Below are 20,894 nucleotides of genomic sequence, written 5' to 3' on the forward strand. Positions count from 1 at the left end.
GTTATTTTTAAAGAATATCTTCATAAATACAGGATGTTCTTCAGGCCAAAAAAAAAAAAAAAAAAACTCAACAAGATACCAGATATGCAAAATGCAGTACAAAATGTGCTCCTTTATACCAATTTATGAATAACCACAACTTCCCTGGGAAGTTTCAAATGGGATTGGGAAAAAAAAAAAAAGTGAATGTTTGTGACAGGACACTAGACTTTTGTGGAATTAAACTTTGACAGTACTACAGGCCATTTCACAAAATAAAACCAAAGACAGTGGAGTCTCCAACATAATCTCTCCAGAAAAAGTACACAGCAAAAGTGGACAGTGTTTAAGATTGCAAGAGAGATCTGAGGCTTGTGGTGCCTGGAAGGACCACCCTCCCCATAACTGGCCTTTCTTCACCCCAACCCCACCCAGGCCTGGACCTCTATGAGAGAATGAGAGACATATGGTCAAACACAAATGGCCCAACAACGCGGGTCAGGAAATCAAGCAGGGCTCCCAAGCGACCTCCTGCAAATGCTGGCGTTGACTGTGATAGGGAGGAAGGAATAGCTCCCTCTCCACGTTTCCACTCTTTGGCCACATTTGCTGGGTAGGGGTCCAACACTGCTCCCTGACTCGACAGAGACCCTGCAGCTGCCCCAGCGTGCAGAATAAGATGAAGAGTCCTTTCTTCTCTTTTCCCTCCAATAAAACTTCTGGAAGGATAGACAAGTGCCATGGAAACTCCCTGCAGGAAGCCTCAACCACTACGAGCCTGGTCTTGGCCAAGTGACATGACCTCAGGGGGCACACGGAAACCCTGCCTTCATGGAGCCCCCCACACCCCACACCACATCCGCTGTGAGGACTTTACCCTCTCCTCCGCACACGGGTTTCCATTTTCATACACTCTCCTCCTCCACTCCCCCCACTCGCCTTGGGGGATTCAAGTATTATTTTCATTGAAGGGGAATCGTGGGTGTGTTGTTAACATCACTAACTGCCAGAGAAGGAGATCTTATTTTTAATTTGAAACATATACTCCACCTACTATAACAAGGACATTTTACTTCATGAGGAAAATCTTCTCAAATGATGTTAAAATTTTCATCATAAAGTAGCAGACAGTATGAAATAATGCTTCAATTTTGCATAACAGTTTTGTTTTTCCACTTTTTTGGTGCCCAGGGCGAGCCTCAATTTCCCCCAGAGAAAGAAAATGGAAGACAAATATCCAGGTAAATATTATCAAATATCCTCTTAAGATCTGTATGTGTTCCAAAGACTGCTAAAACCTCTAGGAAACAGTGGGTTGAGGTATGTATACTCAAATGCATTCCTTATATAAATTCCTATGTAAACACAGATAAATAATGTAATAAACATCCAATTACCCATATTTATGTAAAGTAATTAATGCGATAACATTACACAATCACACAATCACATAAAAGATATTTTTGAGATCTTTTAGTTCAGTAGTTTTCAAATCGGGCTGGTCATCGGGCTCACCTGGTGGAGCCTTTTACTAACAAATTTCCTAAGCTCCACTCATGAAGACTCAGATCCAGCAGGTATGACCTGGGACCCAGAAGCTTATATTTTTTTTCTATAAAATTTGACATTCCAACCCCCTTCTTATACAGAGGACATGAAAGTAGCAAAGAAGTCATCTAAGGCCAACAGAGCAAGTGCCAGAGAGAGGGGTGGAACCAGGTCTCTCATCCCCTACACTACTTTTCCTGTTACTGAGTCCCAGAGCTTTCCCTGAGACTGGAAGCTCTGACGCTGAAGCAACCATTAGTAGGGATTCTGCTGTCAGAAGTAGGTGCTAAGCTGTTCAAAAGCAGGGACCACGTCTCCTATTCCTTCTGACATAGTCCTTGGTGATAAATGTCCAATAAATACTCGTCGGTGGGCAGTTGCTCAGCTGAGGCCTACACTGTATTCTCAGCTCACCTGTCTCTGATTAGCCAAGTGGGTATGAAATTATCTAGCTGCATGTGGAGATCTACCTGAGGAGGGAGGAAAGCCTGAACTTATGAAGACGCCACGTTCAAACAGCAGGACTTTGTGTGACAATACAAGTTGCATAAGATTAATCACTGTATCTTCTTCTTGTTCCTGAATTATGTGTTAGATGAAAAAAATAAGTGAATCCAAGGGATAGAAAGAAGCCATTTACCTATAACATTTGGCAAATGTGAATTACAAAAATCCTAAACTATTCTAAGGAGACCATCCTTAGCAATTGTAACAACTGTATATTACTGACTTTTGTTACTGTTTCTCTTGGTTTCCCATGTGTTTTCTCAGTCTTAGAAAACATTCTTTCAGGGATGGAGTCAAACTATAACTCCTTTATAAAGCTGACTGTGAGGGACTATACACACTTAGGCTCTACATCACTTCTTCCCTCCCTCCCCCTACGCACGCGCATGCACACACACACACACTTACAAGTGTGAATTTAGTTGGGAGGTGGGTGAACAGGACTGGTTATATTTTCTATTTGTAGCGATGAATCATAAGCCATGTTATAAATAATTCTACTCCATTGCCATCTTGATTTTAGCTAGAATATGGAAAAGGGGATAACCAAAACATTTAAAAAGCCAACAGGAAAATATTAAAGGAAATTTACGGCTAAAAAATAAATAAGTCAACAGGTACATGAGCCACCAGTGCCATACAGCCCAGCCCTGAGGGTGCCCACTTGCCACACAAGCTCTCCTGGGACGGGGACAAGGAGGGACCACCCAGGGCCAGGGGAAGAGCCCCACGCCTCCACAGAGAGCACCCCGGCTGGCTCTGGCAACCCCTTATTGAGAAAGAGGACAGAAGGTTCTACTTGAAGGAAATGTCCTCAGAAATAATTTATGGAAGTGACTCCCCCCCCCCATCCCTCCCAAAGAGCCTCCACACCCTGGGAGGAAACCTGTGCATGCATCCAGATGGGTCCTCTTCAAGCCTTCTGCCATAAGAGGCCAGGCAGGACAGACCTTGAACTTGTATTTTGTTCAAAAGAAAAGGATCTTTCCCTTCTTTTTTAACTGTTAAATACAGTCTTACCTAAAAAGAGATTCTTGGTCATTCCTCCAGATCTCTTAAAAAACACTGATAAGCTCATTCATCCATTTATTCACTCAACACCTCTTTACTAAGGGGTGACCGGTCTTGTAGTTCACAGCCAGAGGAGACCTCAGGTACCGTGCAACCCAGGCCCCTCCCTTGTTACCCAAGGTAGACAGGGGCAGTGCCAGCCCCACAGCCTGGGTTCCTCACCCTCAACCCTTGATCTCGTGTCCACCTCCCTGTTGTACCCAAGCACTTAGCAAAACCTCATGCAAAATTTAGGTACTTTCTCATTTTAAAAATGAAAAAATTACAAGCTGAGTTTTTATACCTTACTATAATTTATAAAACTAATAAATATTAGCAAAATGGAATGATAGAACCAAAGGTAAATGTGACTTTAAAACAACTAATTGCAGGGTTTGTAAAGATTCTCTCCGCTTTTTTTGACATTGAATGTTTTATGAAGTCATATGCTATATACACATGACAACTCTTCTGTCTTTCTCTACGGTTAGGAAGTCTTTCCAGAAGGACAACAATACCACAAAGGGACACTCAGAGAAAACACAGGCCACGGCACATTCCACGTCACTGACATTTATAATCTGTGGTTCTAGGCTACAACATCCACTTGTGGTCCAGACACGCACTGTGGACATGAGCTAAGGAAACATCCATGTTTTACTTATTTAGAGGAGGATGAAGCTGCTGCAAACATGTCAATCAAGTGTCTGATTTGTAACTGCCATGATCTCCTGTGAAATCAAGCTGGATTTTTAGTGAGCAGACTAGCTGACCTCACTGAAGTTCTGGACGGTCTTCCTCACAATGGGAGAGGTTTAGAAAAGCCAACATCTCTTCAGGGAGATTTTAATGAGTATTGCAGATTCAAATTTATTTTCTGATGGGCCATATATTTGTATAGAAATCTATTTATCACCCCAACCATTTAATAAAATTCATTATGCCCTGTTCCGTAAAATAGTTAGAGAGCCTTAACAAAACAAACAAACAAACAAACAAACCTCTCAGCTGACAGTTACTAATGTGAATGAAGAGCTTCAGTTGCTGTCTGTTCGAATCCCCCAGGAAAATTACATCAAAAATAGACGTCTTATGACAAGATCACTGAGATATCTCAAAACCAGAACAAATAGAAAACAACACCAGTAATGGAATTTAAGTACTTTTCTGGCCACTACTGCGGAAACACGGGAGCTCAGCGGGTTGCAGACATGCAGGGGTTGGCACTATAGAGGAGAGAATTAACAAATCAAACTCAGTACAATTTTCATAACTGGATTAAAAGTAGACTCTTAATAAAACCAACATATTTCTTCCTCAAGGCAACCATTAGCTAAAAGGAGAAATGATTTCATATCCTTGGTCCATAAAGAAGACACATTTATTTACATTCTCAATGGACTAGAAGAGGTTTTAAACTGTCACAATTAAAATTTTATGCTTCCAAAAATATCATATGATCAATGCACTTAACTTAAAGCTTCAGGTATTAATAACTTCATTTAGACTTCTTAAAAAACCAACACAAACATACTTTCTAGAGTGCAAAATGCTTCTTATTAAATACTTCAGGAACACAAAAGCAATTTGTTTTTTAAACATAGGAATCCTTTTCAGAAGGATCACCACCACAAAGACATCCATTGCCGGCAATGGACGCTGAACAAAACTGCCAGCTCGGGTAAAATGCAACATTAAGATCTTGCCATCGGTTGCTGCCCCTGCCCAGATGACCCCGTTTATTTGTACAAACTCATTGTCGGACTCTGGTACATGCACATGTAGGCATCACAAAGAAGTCTTCGTGCGCAGCCTTGGATTCTTCTGGAGTCCAAGGAATGCAGGTCCTCTGGAGACATTTTCAAGTACTCTCCTACTTCTGGGCATGGGGTAACTTGAGGAATGTTGAAGCCATTTTGGCCGCCTGAAGAAAAGAGGACGAGCTCTATTTAGGGCAGTTGAGATCTAACCCCCTTTGCTGCCCTGCCCTACCAAAGCGATTTTACAACTCTAAATTTAGAGGAGGCTGATTTCCAAGATCTGAAGGACCTTATGTCACTTCTGATTCCTAGAAGTTCAAGCCTCTTTTTAAGTCTTGACAGTGTTCTCATTTCTTGGTTTCTGAAAGGATTCTGGGGCCAATGGAATAAAACCGGTAAGAGAAAGCATATCCTGAGCAAAATCCAAACCCTGATTTTTAGGCTTCTCTGTTTTCAGTGAGGGAATAGTGTTCCATATACGTAATCGAACAATATCCATCTCTTCATATCCCATGTCCCTTTCCAGACAGAAGCACCCCTGTACACCTTCACCATGAGATCGTTCAGTTTAGAGCACACCTAGCAAAATGAGTACTATTTTCACTTCTCTAAATTTTAAATGTGTATTTGTGCAAGTCTTGCAAGGCTTTGCCTCACAGACTGAATAAGGATGCTGGTATGGTTTGGGGCACTCCCAGAAAGGCTCTCCTGGTCCAGCCTCTCAATCGTTTTTCCAAGTGTCCGACCCCCAGATGCTTTTCAGTTAACACGAGAGCCTGTGATACTGCACGTGTGCTCGTTACATATTTGTTAAATAATGCCTAAGCATCTTCGAATGTGGCCTAGCAGGTGCAGCATCCTCCCCATTTCAGGAAGAAGCACATTATATGCAGAATAGGCTTATTTTTCCAAGAAGGTACTTATTTCTATTCTTTGCTTTGTCATTTAGAAGACAACATAGTGTAGTATAAAAAAACATAAGCACTGAGGTCAGAAAGACGGAGTTAAATACAAGCTATGGGACCTCAGGCACCTCAACTTCAGCTTTAATAACGGGAAAAGAGCAGTAATCTCCATGTTGCAGGGATTTCAGTATAATGACTCAGTGTGCTTCCCAGAGAGCTCGGTGCATGCATAAGCACTTAATAAATAGTGATTATGGATCATATAGAAAAGGAGAGGACCTTGAAAGTAAGAGAAGACAAAAGCTGAAAGGAAAACCTCTGAGCCCTAAAATAAGGATTTTTAAAAAGGATTCTTCTTTTAATAAAACCCACATGTGTGTCAAAATATCACAACGATATTATTCCTTAATTTAGTAACAGGGATGTATATGCATTTTAAGATGTGAAGATGGGGTCACCAAGATACACCTGGGAGGCTTTTCATATACGCTCTTCTATTATTCAGAACAGCCTATCCACTATGAACTATGCTACTACAAACTAAAACAGTGCTATACATAGAAGAAAAGTTTTTAAAATACCATCCTGAGGGTGTCTGGGTAGCTCAATCAGTTAAGAATCTGCCTTCGGCTCAGGTCATGATCCCAGTGTCCTGGGATCAAGCCCCCCCATCAGGCCCCCTCCTTAGCGGGGAGTCTGTGTCTCCCTCTCCTTCTGCCTCTCCCCCTGCTCATTCTCTCTCTCTCCAATAAATAAATAAAATCTTTAATAAAATAAAATAAAATACCATCCCGATCAGCCATGCTGTCAAAGAAGAGCCAGGCAGAGTCGTCCTTCCCATACTTCACAAAAGCAACATAGTGGCTTGTTTCTATGCAGAGAACAGCAAATAATTCCATCTTCTGGCAGGGGATGCAGCCATGCCTCCAGTCCCAGTCAGGTAAATCTTTGGGAAGTGACACCGGGTTATATTTATGGTTCAGTCTCTTGGGATGAAGGTGGACCTGAAACAGAGCAGGGAGAGAATGTCACTGACGAGCCAAACACTGTGTTTCTGGTGAGGCAGCCCCAGTTACTCTAACTGAATTCAACCCTATAAACAGTAACTGAGTACTTCTCAACAGTCCACCAGGGAACACAGAAGACACATAAGCAGTACCACTTGATTATGAACTCAAGTTAATAATGGTTTTGAAAGCTTTTCAAAACCTGAAATATTTTCAACTACAAATTATTTCCTATTCAAAAAGAGAATATCCAGTTAGTAACATCAGGCTTACTTGAGTGTTGCAGGTTTTACAAAACTGCTTGATGTTTCCAGCGGAGATGTCAGGGTCATCATAACATTCTCTACATTCATACATGGCAAGCCCCCCGCATATCCGGCACTGCCTGGGGGCTAAAACGATGAGGGGGAGGAGAGATTATGGGGTCTTTAAATATGCATTCTTCCATTAACATGACTAAAAGGAAAAGGTAAGCTTTACTGAGAACTTGGACTCAACATGTGCATCCCTCCCCATCCCCATAAATGTTATGTTGTATCTCTGTGGGCTCAGGATATCTTTAAAAAGACATTTTCTCTGATCAAGTGACAATTTTTTAAAAAAACAGTATATTCTCGAGTGTTTTCACATAATTACAAAATGTCTATAGATGAAAATTCAAACATACAAGATGGTATAAAGAAGAAAACTGCAAGCATCTACAATTTCAGTTAGTACGAGATAACCACTGTCAGTACTGCTGTGAATTTCCTCCAAAAATTTTATATCTGCCGATTTACGTAACCCTGTGTGTGTGTGCTTGCATGTGCGTGTGGGGGAGGGGTCCTCTTAGAGAAAGGACCAAATACCTTTTCACTTACATTAGGTCATAACCAGTTTTGTACATTTTGGTCCTCACAGACATGAATTTTAATGGCAGTAGTTTCATTGTACAGATACACCATAATTCATTTAACTACTCTCCTCTCATAGAGATTGTTCCTAATTTCTTAATCATGTGACAATAAATACATTTGCATATAGAATATTTATTTTCATCTCTGATTATTTTCTTAGAATACTCAGAACTGAAAGTACCAGCTTAATATTGCCAGGCCCTTCAGATACTCAATTGCCTTTTTGAAGAACCATATCCTGTTAGACTCTGACTCATAATTAATGAGATGGGCTTATTTGTGAAAAACAAACAAAACAAACTAAAAAATCTTATACTTACTGTCTTCAAGTAAATCTGTTATATTTAACTCCAAAGAAGGAAAAATTTTTTTAAACAGTTTAAAGTCTTTTCCAAATCGAGGCATCTGAATAATCAGGCACGATGGTGCCTAAAAACAAGATACATATATTTTTAGAATCAAAGTGCTGAAAAAAATTTTCCCTATGAAACTGAAGCAGTGACAGTTGCCACACCAAGCTGTGTTTCTGCCGTAACACTAATGGCCTGTACGCAGAATCTGAGTGTGAATATGGAGCAGGGAGGTAGAGCACCAATGAGCCACAAATTTTCAAGTGGTCCAGGATCCATTCCATGGACACCCAGAGGTCAGGCAGGTCAACAACCCTGGGTCTCTAAACTATGATGACAATCTAGAGTAACACTCCATGGTGGGTTTATATTTAAAATAAACGTTTTAGAAAAATTGTTTTGGCAAGTATAATAAAGAAACTGTGGTCACTGAAGGACACCATTCCTTATACTTCAACAAATAATTATAGCCATTAAAAGCTTTCCTTCAGAAATAAATACAATAAAAATAAACCATAAGCGTGTACTACTAAGATCATGAAGACACAGTAAACAGTAAAAGAAAAATAATTTCTATCACTTGTTCACTAACAAATGAATATAAATAAGTGAATTTATTTTGTCTCTTGTTGAAGGAAAAATAAACATTCTTTTTTTGCTATGTTTGGCTAATATGCTTAGGTAAAATGTTAAAATTGCTAAAATGACGGGGTTTTTTTGTTTTGTTTTCGTGTTTTTTAGTACTTCTTCCTTTTGCTCAAATACTACTTAAGTTTTCAAGTTACAAATCTGCTTGATATTTTCTTTGGCACCAAAAATTCAAACAGTTCAATCTTAATTCTAAGGCATTTTCTACATGGACACAACTGAAACACTGAACTTTTTTTTTTTTTTTAATTTGAGTTTTGTTAACAGTCAGTGTGTTCTCAGTGGGGTAAAATTAACAGTTATTGAATCTAGTAGTAGTCTCAAGATTCCAAAGCACTGTCACATAAAATACAATAATCACTAACCTCTGCAAATTTCAGGTTACTGTTGATAAAAGACCATTCTAATAACTGCTGAATTGTAGGAACTCCAACTTTCTCATTTTTTTCCATAAAAATTTGATAGAAGTAACAATCTTGTACTTTTTGACCTGCTGATCTAAAAATATGCAGAAAAAAACACATGATTTCTCTATGAAATGCTAAAGTCAGAACGGGAAGCTAACCCAGCAGTAGTTGAGGACAGAAAAACCAATGACAGGGCAGCCCCAGTAGTAGCTCAGTGGTTTAGTGCTGCTTTCAGCCCAGGGCATGATCCTGGAGACCTGGGATCGAGTCTCACGTCAGGCTCCCTGTATGGAACCTGCTTCTCCCTCTGCCTGTGTCTCTGCTCTGTGTGTGTGTGTGTGTGTGTGTGTATCTCATGAATAAATTAATAAAATCTTAAAAAAAAAAAAGATGACATGGACGGTACCCCTTGGTCATCAGAAAAATGGGTGAAAGACAATAATGTAGATTAATTCATTAAATGTACTTTGCATAAGACCTTAAAAATGAGTTCTTATTTTAGTTTTTATATCCAAAAGTTCCCTAATGATCAGCAGAAAAATAATGGAGTAAAATCTACAGTCAAGAAGCACTATGTGAACAATACCAGAAGCTAAAATCACTTGGTTTAATGTCACTGTCCAAATCTAAAAAGTATTTTTAATCAACAATTCATTAAAATACTGATTGACTGTTCAAAATCCAAAATGCATTTAATGCTTGAAAAAGGAGAATGAATTCTTATGTCTCTGCATGGGACAGACCCTTAGATACCTTCCAGACCCAACTTTTCACTTCTGAAATGAAGGCCCTGAGTTCTAGGGAAGAATAATCATAGCTTCCCAGCAACTTAAAGCAGAGCTAGGTGCAGAAATCAGGTATCCTATTAATCACTTACTATTCTTTCCATGAAAGCATGCTGTCTCTTTAGATGGTCATCTATTCAACAAATACCAGTAAGCTCCTACTATATACCCATCACAGTGTTACCATTATATTAAACCATAAATATTTTGCTACAGGGGCATCTGGGTGGCTCATTTGGTTGGGAGTCTGACTCTTGATTTTGGAGCAAGTCATGATCTCAGAATGGTGAGATCAAGGCCCGCATCAGGCTCCACACTTCAGGGCAGAGCCTGCTTGAGACTCTGCCCCTCCCTCTGTATCTTCCCCCCACCTATGTGCTCTCTCTGTCTCTAAAATAAATAAAGAAAATTTTAAAATAAATATTTTACTATAGAATGTCATTAATCTTTAAAACTAACTCTGCCAAAAGGATTAATAATGTTTAAGTGTAATATTTACCTTTTCGGCAGAATTTCTGTAAAGAATCAGCCTATTTATAGGCAGATTTCAAGATTTTTATGGAAAATTATTAACAGTTTTCATAATGAAACAGCTATTCACAGACCAACCTTCAGAAGCCCTCTGCTTTCCAAAGCAACTTATACCCTGAAATACACAAAACTTACTTAATAAAACCAGGAGATTCAGGAGAACTCACAACAAATAAAAACAAATGATAATCAAAAAGCCTGAAGATTATGCTCTATCAATATTTTACATGGTTGTTGATGACTGCAAAAGACCAGCATTTTTTCTGCGAAAGCAAAAGCATAAAAAATCTTTAACAGGTAACAGGAAAAAAAATAGGATAGGAAACTAAGAAAGCTTAAAGTGGTAGAGGTCACTAGTTGCAACAATTAGAAATAACAATGGTGACAGGGAAAGGGAATCATAGTTGATGCGAACCCAAGTGGCACACATGGAATGAAGAGAACCAGAAATAAGGATGAAGACCAACACCTCTGTGATATTGAGGCAGAGGGATTAGGAGCTTGGGTGGCAGGGGTGGGACACAAGCACTCCAATCTGATGACTACAATTTTAGAAGGCTTAAACCCTAGAGCAAATTAGCTGGTCATGAAGGCACACATATACAAGAATCACAACAAAGCTGGTGCTATGGTAGAGAACTGTACAATTTAGATTGCCATTTCCCACTAAGAAAATCTAGAAGCAGAAGAGTACAAATGCTGCATTAACCTTAGAAGAAAACATACATCTACGAAGATCAAAACATTCATGGAATTGTGTAACATTGGTCTGTCTACCTTTGTAATACAATCCTGAATGGGTAGCCACTAAAATTCTTTACAGATTTCTTGATTATCTAGCACTGTGGAATATAATATACCCATGTAATAAGAATACCCAGACCATATTCTATAATGGGAAGTACTCAGTTTACACAACCTGAAAATTGCCCTGTGTCTTTGCTTCTTGATTGCTGATTTTATTCAATTGTTTTTCTTAGAATTTTTCCATCTTTGCCCCTGAGCACTATCCTCTCAAGTTAGTGGCTGGGACTTCAGTTTCACCTTTCATTACCAGTACTATCATTATTGTTGTTTTTAGAAAATGAAGGCTTTAATTTACCCACATTTAAACCTTGTTTCTTCCTTGTTCCTAGCATACTACTTTCTTACTTTAAGTTCACCTTTGTCCTTCTAAAGTAAAGTACATCCTGTAATAAGTCTCTGGGTTAGGTGATTTAGTCCCAGTTCTTCCTGCTCAGAAATCCTGTGCATATTTCTTATTAGGATTTAAGTCTACAAAAAGCCTGGAAAATATTTAGCTATTATCAATCAAAATATTATTTCTTCCCTATTCTTTCCAATATCTCCTAGAACTGCACTTAGGAATCTGGTCTTCCACGCCTCTTACCTTCTCTTGTTTTCCAACTTCTCTTCCCTTAGGGCTGCATTTCAGGTACTTTCTTCCAATCTATCTTCCAAATAAGCAATTCTCTCTTCAGCTCTACATACTATATCTAGTGATGCTCCCTCTCCCAGCTGTACAGCATATACATGGAGATAGACCTTTTTAACTTCTATTTCTGGGAATTCAATTTTTGTTTACTCTATTTAGTCTGTTATCAAATTCTCATTTATCCTCCTAGGTGGCTAGTCCTTTGTCTCATCAGTCCTGTAAGACTTCAGTGCAGTCTCTCAGACTGTTCCACTATTTCAGAGTTTACGGTACTCCTCCTCCTAGTTTTTATATCGGCAGACTCTCTGAGAGAGCAAGGCTCATGCAGGTGAAGAATGACACTTGAAAAAGAAAAGTTAACGTTTGAAGTATCTTTTTATATCTTCTTGTAATCTTTAAATCAGAAATTCCCCATATGAAGAGGCTGCTGAAAGGGTTGGGGAGCAGTGACCCCTTCAAGGGGTGGCAGAAATTCCCAGAACTTCCCAGGGCCCTCTCCAAAACCCACAAGACCTACAAGCACTGAGATGCACTCCTACATCTGTCCAGCCCTCCTCACCCCCTGAGAATCACAGCTGTTTTCATCCTATGTTATTACTGGGAGTCTAGGACATCGCCAAGGGTTGTTGGGCTACAAAAAAAAAAAAAAAAAAGAAGAAGAAGAAAATTTTTTTAATCATCTGAAATTTATCTCTTCCAGAGGAAATACAAAAGTGACTCTTTTCTCCCAAATTGCCTGTTAGATTTCCTACAACATGTATTAAACACAGCTTTCTTTCCTCATTTGTGTCTGAGAGTTGACTTATAAGATACTGAGATTCTATTTTTGAGCTTTCTATTCAAGTCTGTTGATCCACTTTTATACAGTATCACACTGTTTAATGTCTATAGCTTTGCCTTATAGCTTATAATAGAACTCTTTTTTAAAAAAAAACCTTCAAACTTCAATGTTTTCACCCATTTCATCCTATAAAGAACTCTAAAATCACTTTATAGAGTTCAAAAAAAAGTTAGGATCTTGCTTCCATGTAAGTAATCCTATAAAATATTAACATCTTTAAGTAATTTACTGTTCTTACCTGGAACACAATCTTTCTCACTAATTAATCAAATCGCCTTTGGAGCTCTGCACAAATTTTTAAAAAACACATCTCAATAAAATTTATTTCTTGGCATTTTATACTGTCATGAAGTATGAAAGCATCCCTTTTACATATTTGTTAGAAGGTATATAGAAATGCTAGTGATTTCTCCATGATTACTTTCTATGTGGTCAATTTATAAATTCTTGTGTAATCCAGTAGTTTCTGAACAATTTGCCAGGATTTTCTAGGTATACATACAGCTATCATCATCTTTGAACAGAGAATAAGTATGTATTCTTGATGTTTATGTATCATGTCTTATTTCATTAGTTAGAACATCGAAAACAATATCAAACTGTAATTGTGGTACTGTTCTCCGTTCCCTTCCTTCTATCCGTCAATTCAATGCTGGCATCACACCTCACTTATGACACAAGATAATAAGAATATTTGTCTGTAATAGCTCTTAGGAAAGCAAACGGTAAATTGGCAAGATTTCGAATAGAGAAACCCAAGTGTAAAGTGTAAAAGGGTCCAGGATTTAGACTGTAAACATTTAACTACCTGAAAAGTTCATCCATTTAGAATATCTCCCTAAGAACTTCAGTGCATTAGATTCGAGACTTTCATTTAAGATGGAGGAGAAAAAAAAGGCTAATCACAAAACTGGGGAAAAAAAAGCTAATGTGAGGCTAAGTGATTCTCTGAGTGATGGATCATCAAAAACGGTGTTCTCGGGCAGCCCTAGTGGCGCAGCGGTTGGGCGCCACCTGCAGCCTGGGATGTGATCCTGGGGACCCGGGATCGAGTCCCACATTGGGCTCCCTGCATGGAGCCTGCTTCTTCCTCTGCCTGTGTCTCTGCCTCTCTCTCTCTGTGTCTATGAATAAATGACTAAAATCTTAAAAAAAAAAAAACAGTGTTCTCAAGGTATTTAATCGGGTTGGAATAAGATTCTCTCTCTTTTTTTAAAAGATTAATCTATTCATTTGAAAGAGAGAGAGTGCACACACGAGCAGAGGGATGGACAGAGGGACAGAATCTCAGGCAGACTTCCTGCTGAGCAGACAGCCCAATATGGGACTTGACCCCAAGACCTTGACACGACCCAAAATCAAGAGCTTGTATGCTCAACTAACTGAGCCACCCAAGCACCCATAGAATAAGACTCTCTTACTCTTTAATTTCCCTTGGAAGCTTTCATTAATTAAATTATAAGAATATTTATGTACAGTTTTATAAGAAAATGATTTGCAATAATATTTACAACTAGGGTTAAAATTAAAAGCACAAATTTACACCAAATTCAGTGTTCCAGTTAAGTACAATACTCTAGCGAGGACAATGATTAAATTAATCATGTAATTAAATAGCTTAATTAATTTGCATTGTAGAAACCTAACACATTTTTTTCTTTTTTTTTTAGATTTTTAAAAAAATTTATTTATTTGAGAAACAGTGAGAGAAGAGAGAGAAGCGTGTGCACACACAAGCAAAGGGAGGGGCATAGGCAGAGGCAGAAGCAGACTCTCTGCTGAGCAGGACTGTGGGATCATGACCTGAGCTGAAGGCAGACCCTTAACTGACTGAGCCACCCAGGCACTGGAACCTAGCATATTAACTAAACAAATACAATATTATGTAATCACTAAAGACATCTTTCTATCCAATGATGGTAGAGAATATGAAGATTGCCTATTTTTTCCAATGCTTCTGTAACAATTTAAAAGTTACCTTATTTTCAACAATGGTTCTACCCTTAAAATTTGATGAAATAGGATATTCAAGAATTCTTCAGGATCTAGGAGAAAATTGAAAAGTAAGTCACAGACAAAATTTTTAAATCATTCTATTTTTTAAATTTATAATAGTTACATTCTTATTCTGAATTCACTTTCATAACTGACACTTTTTCAATTAAAAGCATAGTTCTCAAGTTTTCCTGCCTAATGAAAACCATAGTTATGATAAAGTTATGATAAAGGACAGTCCAATTTTGTTATAACTTAACTGTTTTTGAAAAGATATAGTAATTCATGTATAATGAAGTAATTCCAATTTCTTCTGAGGGGGTTAAGTAGAATAAAATTGGAAATAAAACCTTGTTTTTTCCTGTTTTTGAATAATTAGCAAGTCTCTAAACACCATTACTGGTTATGATATGCTGCTCGCATGTTCAGAGTCAGGAGCTGAATCTCTGAGTAAATCCAGTAGCTAAGAATAGATTAATATATGATCTCTGATCATAAACTTAATTCTAATTGCCCATGTTAGCTCCCTTTATAACTGGAAAGCTAACTGGAAAATGGGGGATGAACCCAATGCAACCCTTTACCCCTAGAAGGAAAACAATGCCAAATACCACTGCTGGAAGAAAGACAAAAACTATTTATTCACTTAATGTACTACTACCAGACAGCTTCTTAAAGGGGTTCATTTTCCCACATATCACTCACCTTTAGAAGAGATAAAGCATTTACAAAAAGGGGACAAAATTGTCCATCACATAGAAACTAATATTGCACTGTATGTTAACTAACTGGAATTTAAATGAAAACTTTAAAAAAAGGACTTAAAAAAATTGTACGTCACACAGAAAGGAATTTCTAGCTTAAAATAAAACCCCCCAAGCTACACAGACACACATTTCTAATAATTTCACATATGTTTTCAAGTTATTTTTAATGCATATCCTATAAATTAGGAGCCACCTTTTTCTTCAGAGGTAAATCCTGATGCAGCCTCAACTTTTTCAAGTATTTTCCTCAGTTTCATAATCTTTGTTGCACACACATATCCATATCTACATTAGCAAAAAACAATTAATTAATACTGGCATATATATTACATTAGTATAACACATTTTGATAATCACAGAATTCTTATATAATCCCAACATGTCATACATAAATTAATAGGCTAGCCAATCATTTTGAAAATCACAGTTATAGGCTGCTTGAGGTTTGCAAATTAAAAATCTAGCATCAGAATTACCCTAGACACTACTACATCAAAGTAATAGCTGTCATATACTAATCTAAGAGAAAGCATTTTTAAATTACGTTTTAAATTACGATGACTAGTCTTCTGATTCTATATGCTTAAGAAATTATTTACTTAGAAAAAAAACTTTGAGAACAAGTCATTTTAATACTAACGGAGGAAAAAAATCGCCAAAGGGAATGCTAAAGGGCCTTGATAAGAAACTGAAAATGGAAAAGGTACAATCAAAACAGTCATCACGTATATGACATTGTCTCTCATCTTTGAATACAGGACACATTCAGTACGTTCCACAGTGATCCCTGACAAAATTCTAAAGCTAAAAATGCCTTTGGAAGAAACATGAGAAGTCCACGCAGGTTTAACAAGAGCAAGTCAAAAGTAGCTAATCTAATATCCATTTTGTATATTGACTATTCATTCACTCATCAACTCTCTGCAACCAACATACACTGAGCATCCACCACTTACACAGTAATCTAACCTGTCAGCCACTGGGAATACAAAAATGAATTAGGTGATAAAACAGGGTCTCTGCCTTTGAGGAGTTTGAGACAGAGAAAACAGAGGTTTCAGTACCAAATAAAACCAGTCAGCTTTAATAGATAGGAATGCTGCAGACACAGGGAATCTGCCAAGGTCCTTGTTGTGGACAGGACAACAGCCCGGTTAATCGTGATTCTTAACTGGTTGGACAACAGTATCCAAATAACGTCTATTAATGGTCTGATGGTATTTGGGAAGGAAGAAGGAAGTGGTCACATGGCCTAGAGTTTTGAATTTGATCTATCTTATTCCATTTTCAATTACTTGGAGGAAGAAATGGACAGTAAATTTAAAAATCTGCATCAGATAAAATAACTGATGTCAAAATCAAGACTCATAATTATCTTATGGGGTGAAAACTCAAGTCATTTTCATCATTACAGAATGTAAAGAAAAGATATAAGGAGGGAGATTTATTTGCTTATAATTGACTTTCCTAGCCATGTGATACAGTAGGCTATTCTGCATGCCCTTTATTGTTCAATCTTCTGCATTCTGTCATCAAAAGTTCACATCAAACTATTTTTAAATTTTAATCATTAAATAAGAAAAGGGTCTCAAGATTTAAATGAGTACAGACTTAATGTGGACTTTAAATTGCATAGTTTGCTCTCTATATTCTTGAGTGAACAGATTTCTTTCATAGTCTAGGGACCTAACTCTTCATAGTTTAAATTTTAAACTGTGATATTATCCCACATTCACTACTACCACTTATGAAATGTCTTTACTAGAGGTCTCGTAACTTAACCTTATATCATCACAAATCACTTCTTCGTGACCAAAGAACAACACATTTGTAATTCATAAACTAAGAAATGATCAAAATATCATTTTTAAAGGAATGTGCAGGGAGGCCTAACTATATTCCTTTAACCAAGAAATGTGTTAATAAAATATATTTCATCTGTTTCTAATGCAAGACTATTAAATACTAGCTATTCTACAAATTAAAATTTTCTTTTGCTTTTTTTTTTCAGATAAAATTAAGTTTCAGAAGCCAAACTCCACAATTAGACCAGAGAGCATGACCGTTGTTAGGGATACTGCTAGAATGAACTATCATAGAAAATAAGAGTACCTTGCACTTTTTATCAACTTTTCTAAACCTGCTGCAATCACTAAATTGGACAATACTCTACCAAAATGGTTTCATCATTTTATGGCATACAGTATATACTACACCTTAACCAGATTTAATAAATTAAATAAGTAAAGGCAGTAAAGGTTAAAAAGTTACGGCAGCAAAGGTTCAGTCATCCTACTTCATCAAGAGAACAATTTTTCACCCATGAAAACAGGTATAAGTTAATTACTACCTCGAAAAACCATAAATAGGACATCATCTAAAGGCAAAATAATGATAGATCTTCTACTTACATTCGCAGAGGATTAACAATTTCTGTCCTCAGTAGCTCCTGAGTTTCACTATAATATCCTACATCATTCTTTTCTTTAGGTCTAAGTAACACAGTGTCCAGAACAGAACTAAAAGCAAACAAGCTGTAAAATAAAAGGAATATTTTTCCTCATGCTGTACACATATTACAGACACTAAACAGAATACTACAAAAATACCAAACAGATACTAAAATGATAGTTTCTGGGAAACAGAAGACTAAAAAGAATGAGAAGAGAAAAAACACAAAGTCTGCAGAACAAGGAACATACAAACGCATGCTTTGTGCTAACACAGGTACCAGAGACACCCCTCTTAAGGTTCCCATGGTTGAATCATCAGGGTCTAGAGCTCCTTCAAGATTAAAAGACCAATACTGAGAAAGCAAACTCCAGATTGACAGTGTTAAAGGATAAAAATAAGCCTTGAGTATATCAAGAGAACTTTGCAAAAGCTGAAAAGGGGCCTACAAATCTGAGTCAAAGTACAAGCAGACAGCAGAGGAGGAAGTTTGAAACTACTTCCCAATGCAGACACAGGACACAATATAAAATCCACTCCAGATATCATACTTCTCTCTCCCCACACCCCTTTACAGAGATGGAAATTTCTTTAAATGCCAAAGTCACTTGTGAAGGACTAACACTGGTGACTAGCTGGGATCAAAGACCAAGGAATTTTGGCTAATACAAATTTTTATCAGGAAATCTACAAAGTCTCATATCAGTTCAGTAGGGCTTGTTTTTGTCCACACACCTAAGAGATGTACAGTATCCTGCCCAAAAGAATGGCCCACCATTTTTATTCTTCTCCCCACTTTTAAAATTTGAACACCCCATTAACTTCCTAACTCTTACAACGTGACTGTATAGAGCTGGCTAGTTACACTCAACTGGCAGCGTATGTGGCTTGATCTCAATGTAAAGCCTCTTGCCATGTTAAGTCATTCAACTTTGGAATAAACTACATATACGACGGCAATTATTTTCTTTTAATTCATTCAATCCCTGATTTCCCAGACACCCTCAAAACATCTGCCCCCATAACATTATCACTGTTACTCCTTACTCACCACATTACTTTTGTATTAATTTTTTGGATATGAGCACATGAGACCGACCATGTTCAAAAGCTGCCAAAGGCTATAATGAAATGTAAATCTCCCTTTCTTTCTTGTTCCCCAGCTACCCAGTTTCTTTATTCAAAGGCAATTAGCAGTTTCTTTCATGCACATGCAACAGGCACACACATGGATGCTCATACACACATCTCTGCCCCCACAGAACTATAGTCTTATTGCATTTATTTGAAACTTACCAGAATAAGGTTGAGTCTAAGTAACAAGAATTGTAATGCCCCTGGATACCCTTCTTCTTTCCAATCATTATCTCTAAACCTTCTTTTTCCATTTTGGGTGGGGTATTTTCTTCCACTACTTCACTCAAGTAGCCGCCAAATGCTGCAAACATAAAAATGAAAATGCTAAGTTCCCTTTTTAATTATTACAATATGTATTCCCATGTATTTCATCATTTTAAAATACATTTTTGTATTCTGAGGTGAAACTTGTTTCATGACTTAAAACCAAGTTAAAACTAGGTTTGGGTTCACTGCTCTTCAGCTTGGCTTGTAAAAATGTTCATTTCAACCTCACTCCCTCCACCATTTAAAAAAGACGTTAGAGTATTAAGTAATGTATAAAAAGAATCTGCCAAGTTAAAATACTTTGTTCCCCAAATATTTTATTTGTCTGAGATGTTTCATCTTTAAGTCAGAAAACAAAAAATTTCACATACTACTTCAACTGTAATGAAAAAATATTTTCCATAAAGATGGCTTTCCTGTTGATAGTCACTTAACTGTCAAAATGCTTCACAACTCTTACCCAAAACTGGAAAGAGACAACTTCAGGAAACTGTCACCCGTTATGAATGTTGAGGGGACCTGTCCTCTATCAATCAATCTAGGACTACATCATATAATAATGCTGATTTTGTAAGATATGCTTATTGGTGTACTTAATCCTTCAAGAGAGGGTAGTCCGTGCCCAAGGAAGGCCCCATTTCAATTTTTACCTCTGTGTTTTTAAAAATTAAATGTTAGTGGCCAATAAGAAGGGAAAAAAGTAAGTCTCACTATTTTTCACTTTCCAAATCTCATTTTTTTTCCTGCCTGATACTTTGTCCAAAAGTCCCCTCTTGGGACAACTGTAACTTTCTTGTTACTAAGTAGCAATTTTTGCTGATTGACTGGCCAATGAACATCCAGGAAAAATACATTTTAATGTATGTTACTGCCGCCTACTGCAGAATGGCCTGAGATCAGAAGCAGGTGAGTAAATGAAAGGTGTCCCATACCTAGAGAGTTGCAGCGCTCGATCTGATTGGAAACCGGCTGCAGAGACGCAAACCTGGAGTCTGGCCTGCAGCTCTTCAGTTTAACAAACAGTGCCTTCTTCAGGGCACAGGTGAAGTACCGGGTGCCCCTGAAGGTTCCATCTGTACAGCCTGCACACTCATCTTCCTGAAAAAGAAATGCTTCAGGATGTGCTATTCTGCACCATGCACCTGAGTACACAAGGAATAGAGGTTTCTATTCCATGGCTCACTCTTTCTCAGAATTCCCTCATCACGCTCGTCCCAAGAACTCCATCAGGAAAGAGGAGATCAACTAACCAGTGCTTCAGCTCACAACTCATCATTTAAGAGATTAATTCTTTAATCCAGCCTGAAGTCCTCAATGTATTTTCTTCCAGAATGTAGGCTTATGCCTTCCCTGGTTAACAGGCTCTCCTGCACCATTTCCACAAGTACTAAAAACTAAGGGGCACGGGTGATTTATTTAACAACCTCCCCCTTCCCCAAAAGTAGCCTTTGCTAGCAGACAAATGAATTTTTAAGAAATATATTTTATAAGTAAAAGTTAATTGTACTCAAATTATGCTCTCCAGATCATGAAAGGCCAAATGATACGCTTTCCCAATCTCCAAAGGGAAAACTTTTCCCTCTAAAAAGATCTCAAAAAAAATCTCTAAAAATGGCAATTAATCTTAA

The 20,894-nt window shown here is 37.7% G+C and overlaps 1 protein-coding gene across 6 annotated transcripts in view; it reads right to left on the bottom strand.

The window, feature by feature from the left end:
- Positions 1–3,375: 3,375 nt before the first annotated feature.
- The window catches only part of CYLD (CYLD lysine 63 deubiquitinase), a 67,838-nt gene continuing 50,319 nt past the window's right edge, over positions 3,376–20,894 (bottom strand). For 4 of the 6 annotated variants that reach the window (XM_072827087.1, XM_072827091.1, XM_072827090.1 and 1 more), the window contains 10 exons: positions 20,199–20,364; positions 19,159–19,300; positions 17,823–17,945; positions 15,605–15,696; positions 14,628–14,694; positions 9,016–9,148; positions 7,973–8,081; positions 7,030–7,148; positions 6,537–6,753; positions 3,376–5,008 (listed from right to left, as the gene is read on the bottom strand). In XM_072827087.1, the coding sequence (XP_072683188.1) occupies positions 4,824–5,008; positions 6,537–6,753; positions 7,030–7,148; positions 7,973–8,081; positions 9,016–9,148; positions 14,628–14,694; positions 15,605–15,696; positions 17,823–17,945; positions 19,159–19,300; positions 20,199–20,364 (1,353 nt within the window). In that variant the 3' untranslated portion in view covers positions 3,376–4,823. The remainder of the gene's footprint in view (positions 5,009–6,536; positions 6,754–7,029; positions 7,149–7,972; positions 8,082–9,015; positions 9,149–14,627; positions 14,695–15,604; positions 15,697–17,822; positions 17,946–19,158; positions 19,301–20,198; positions 20,365–20,894) is intronic. The other 2 variants (XM_072827089.1, XM_072827088.1) reach the window with 1 other exon arrangement.

The sequence above is a fragment of the Canis lupus genome, chromosome 5 (assembly GCF_048164855.1).
Source record: "Canis lupus baileyi chromosome 5, mCanLup2.hap1, whole genome shotgun sequence".
In the NCBI taxonomy this organism is placed as follows: Eukaryota; Metazoa; Chordata; class Mammalia; order Carnivora; family Canidae; genus Canis; species Canis lupus.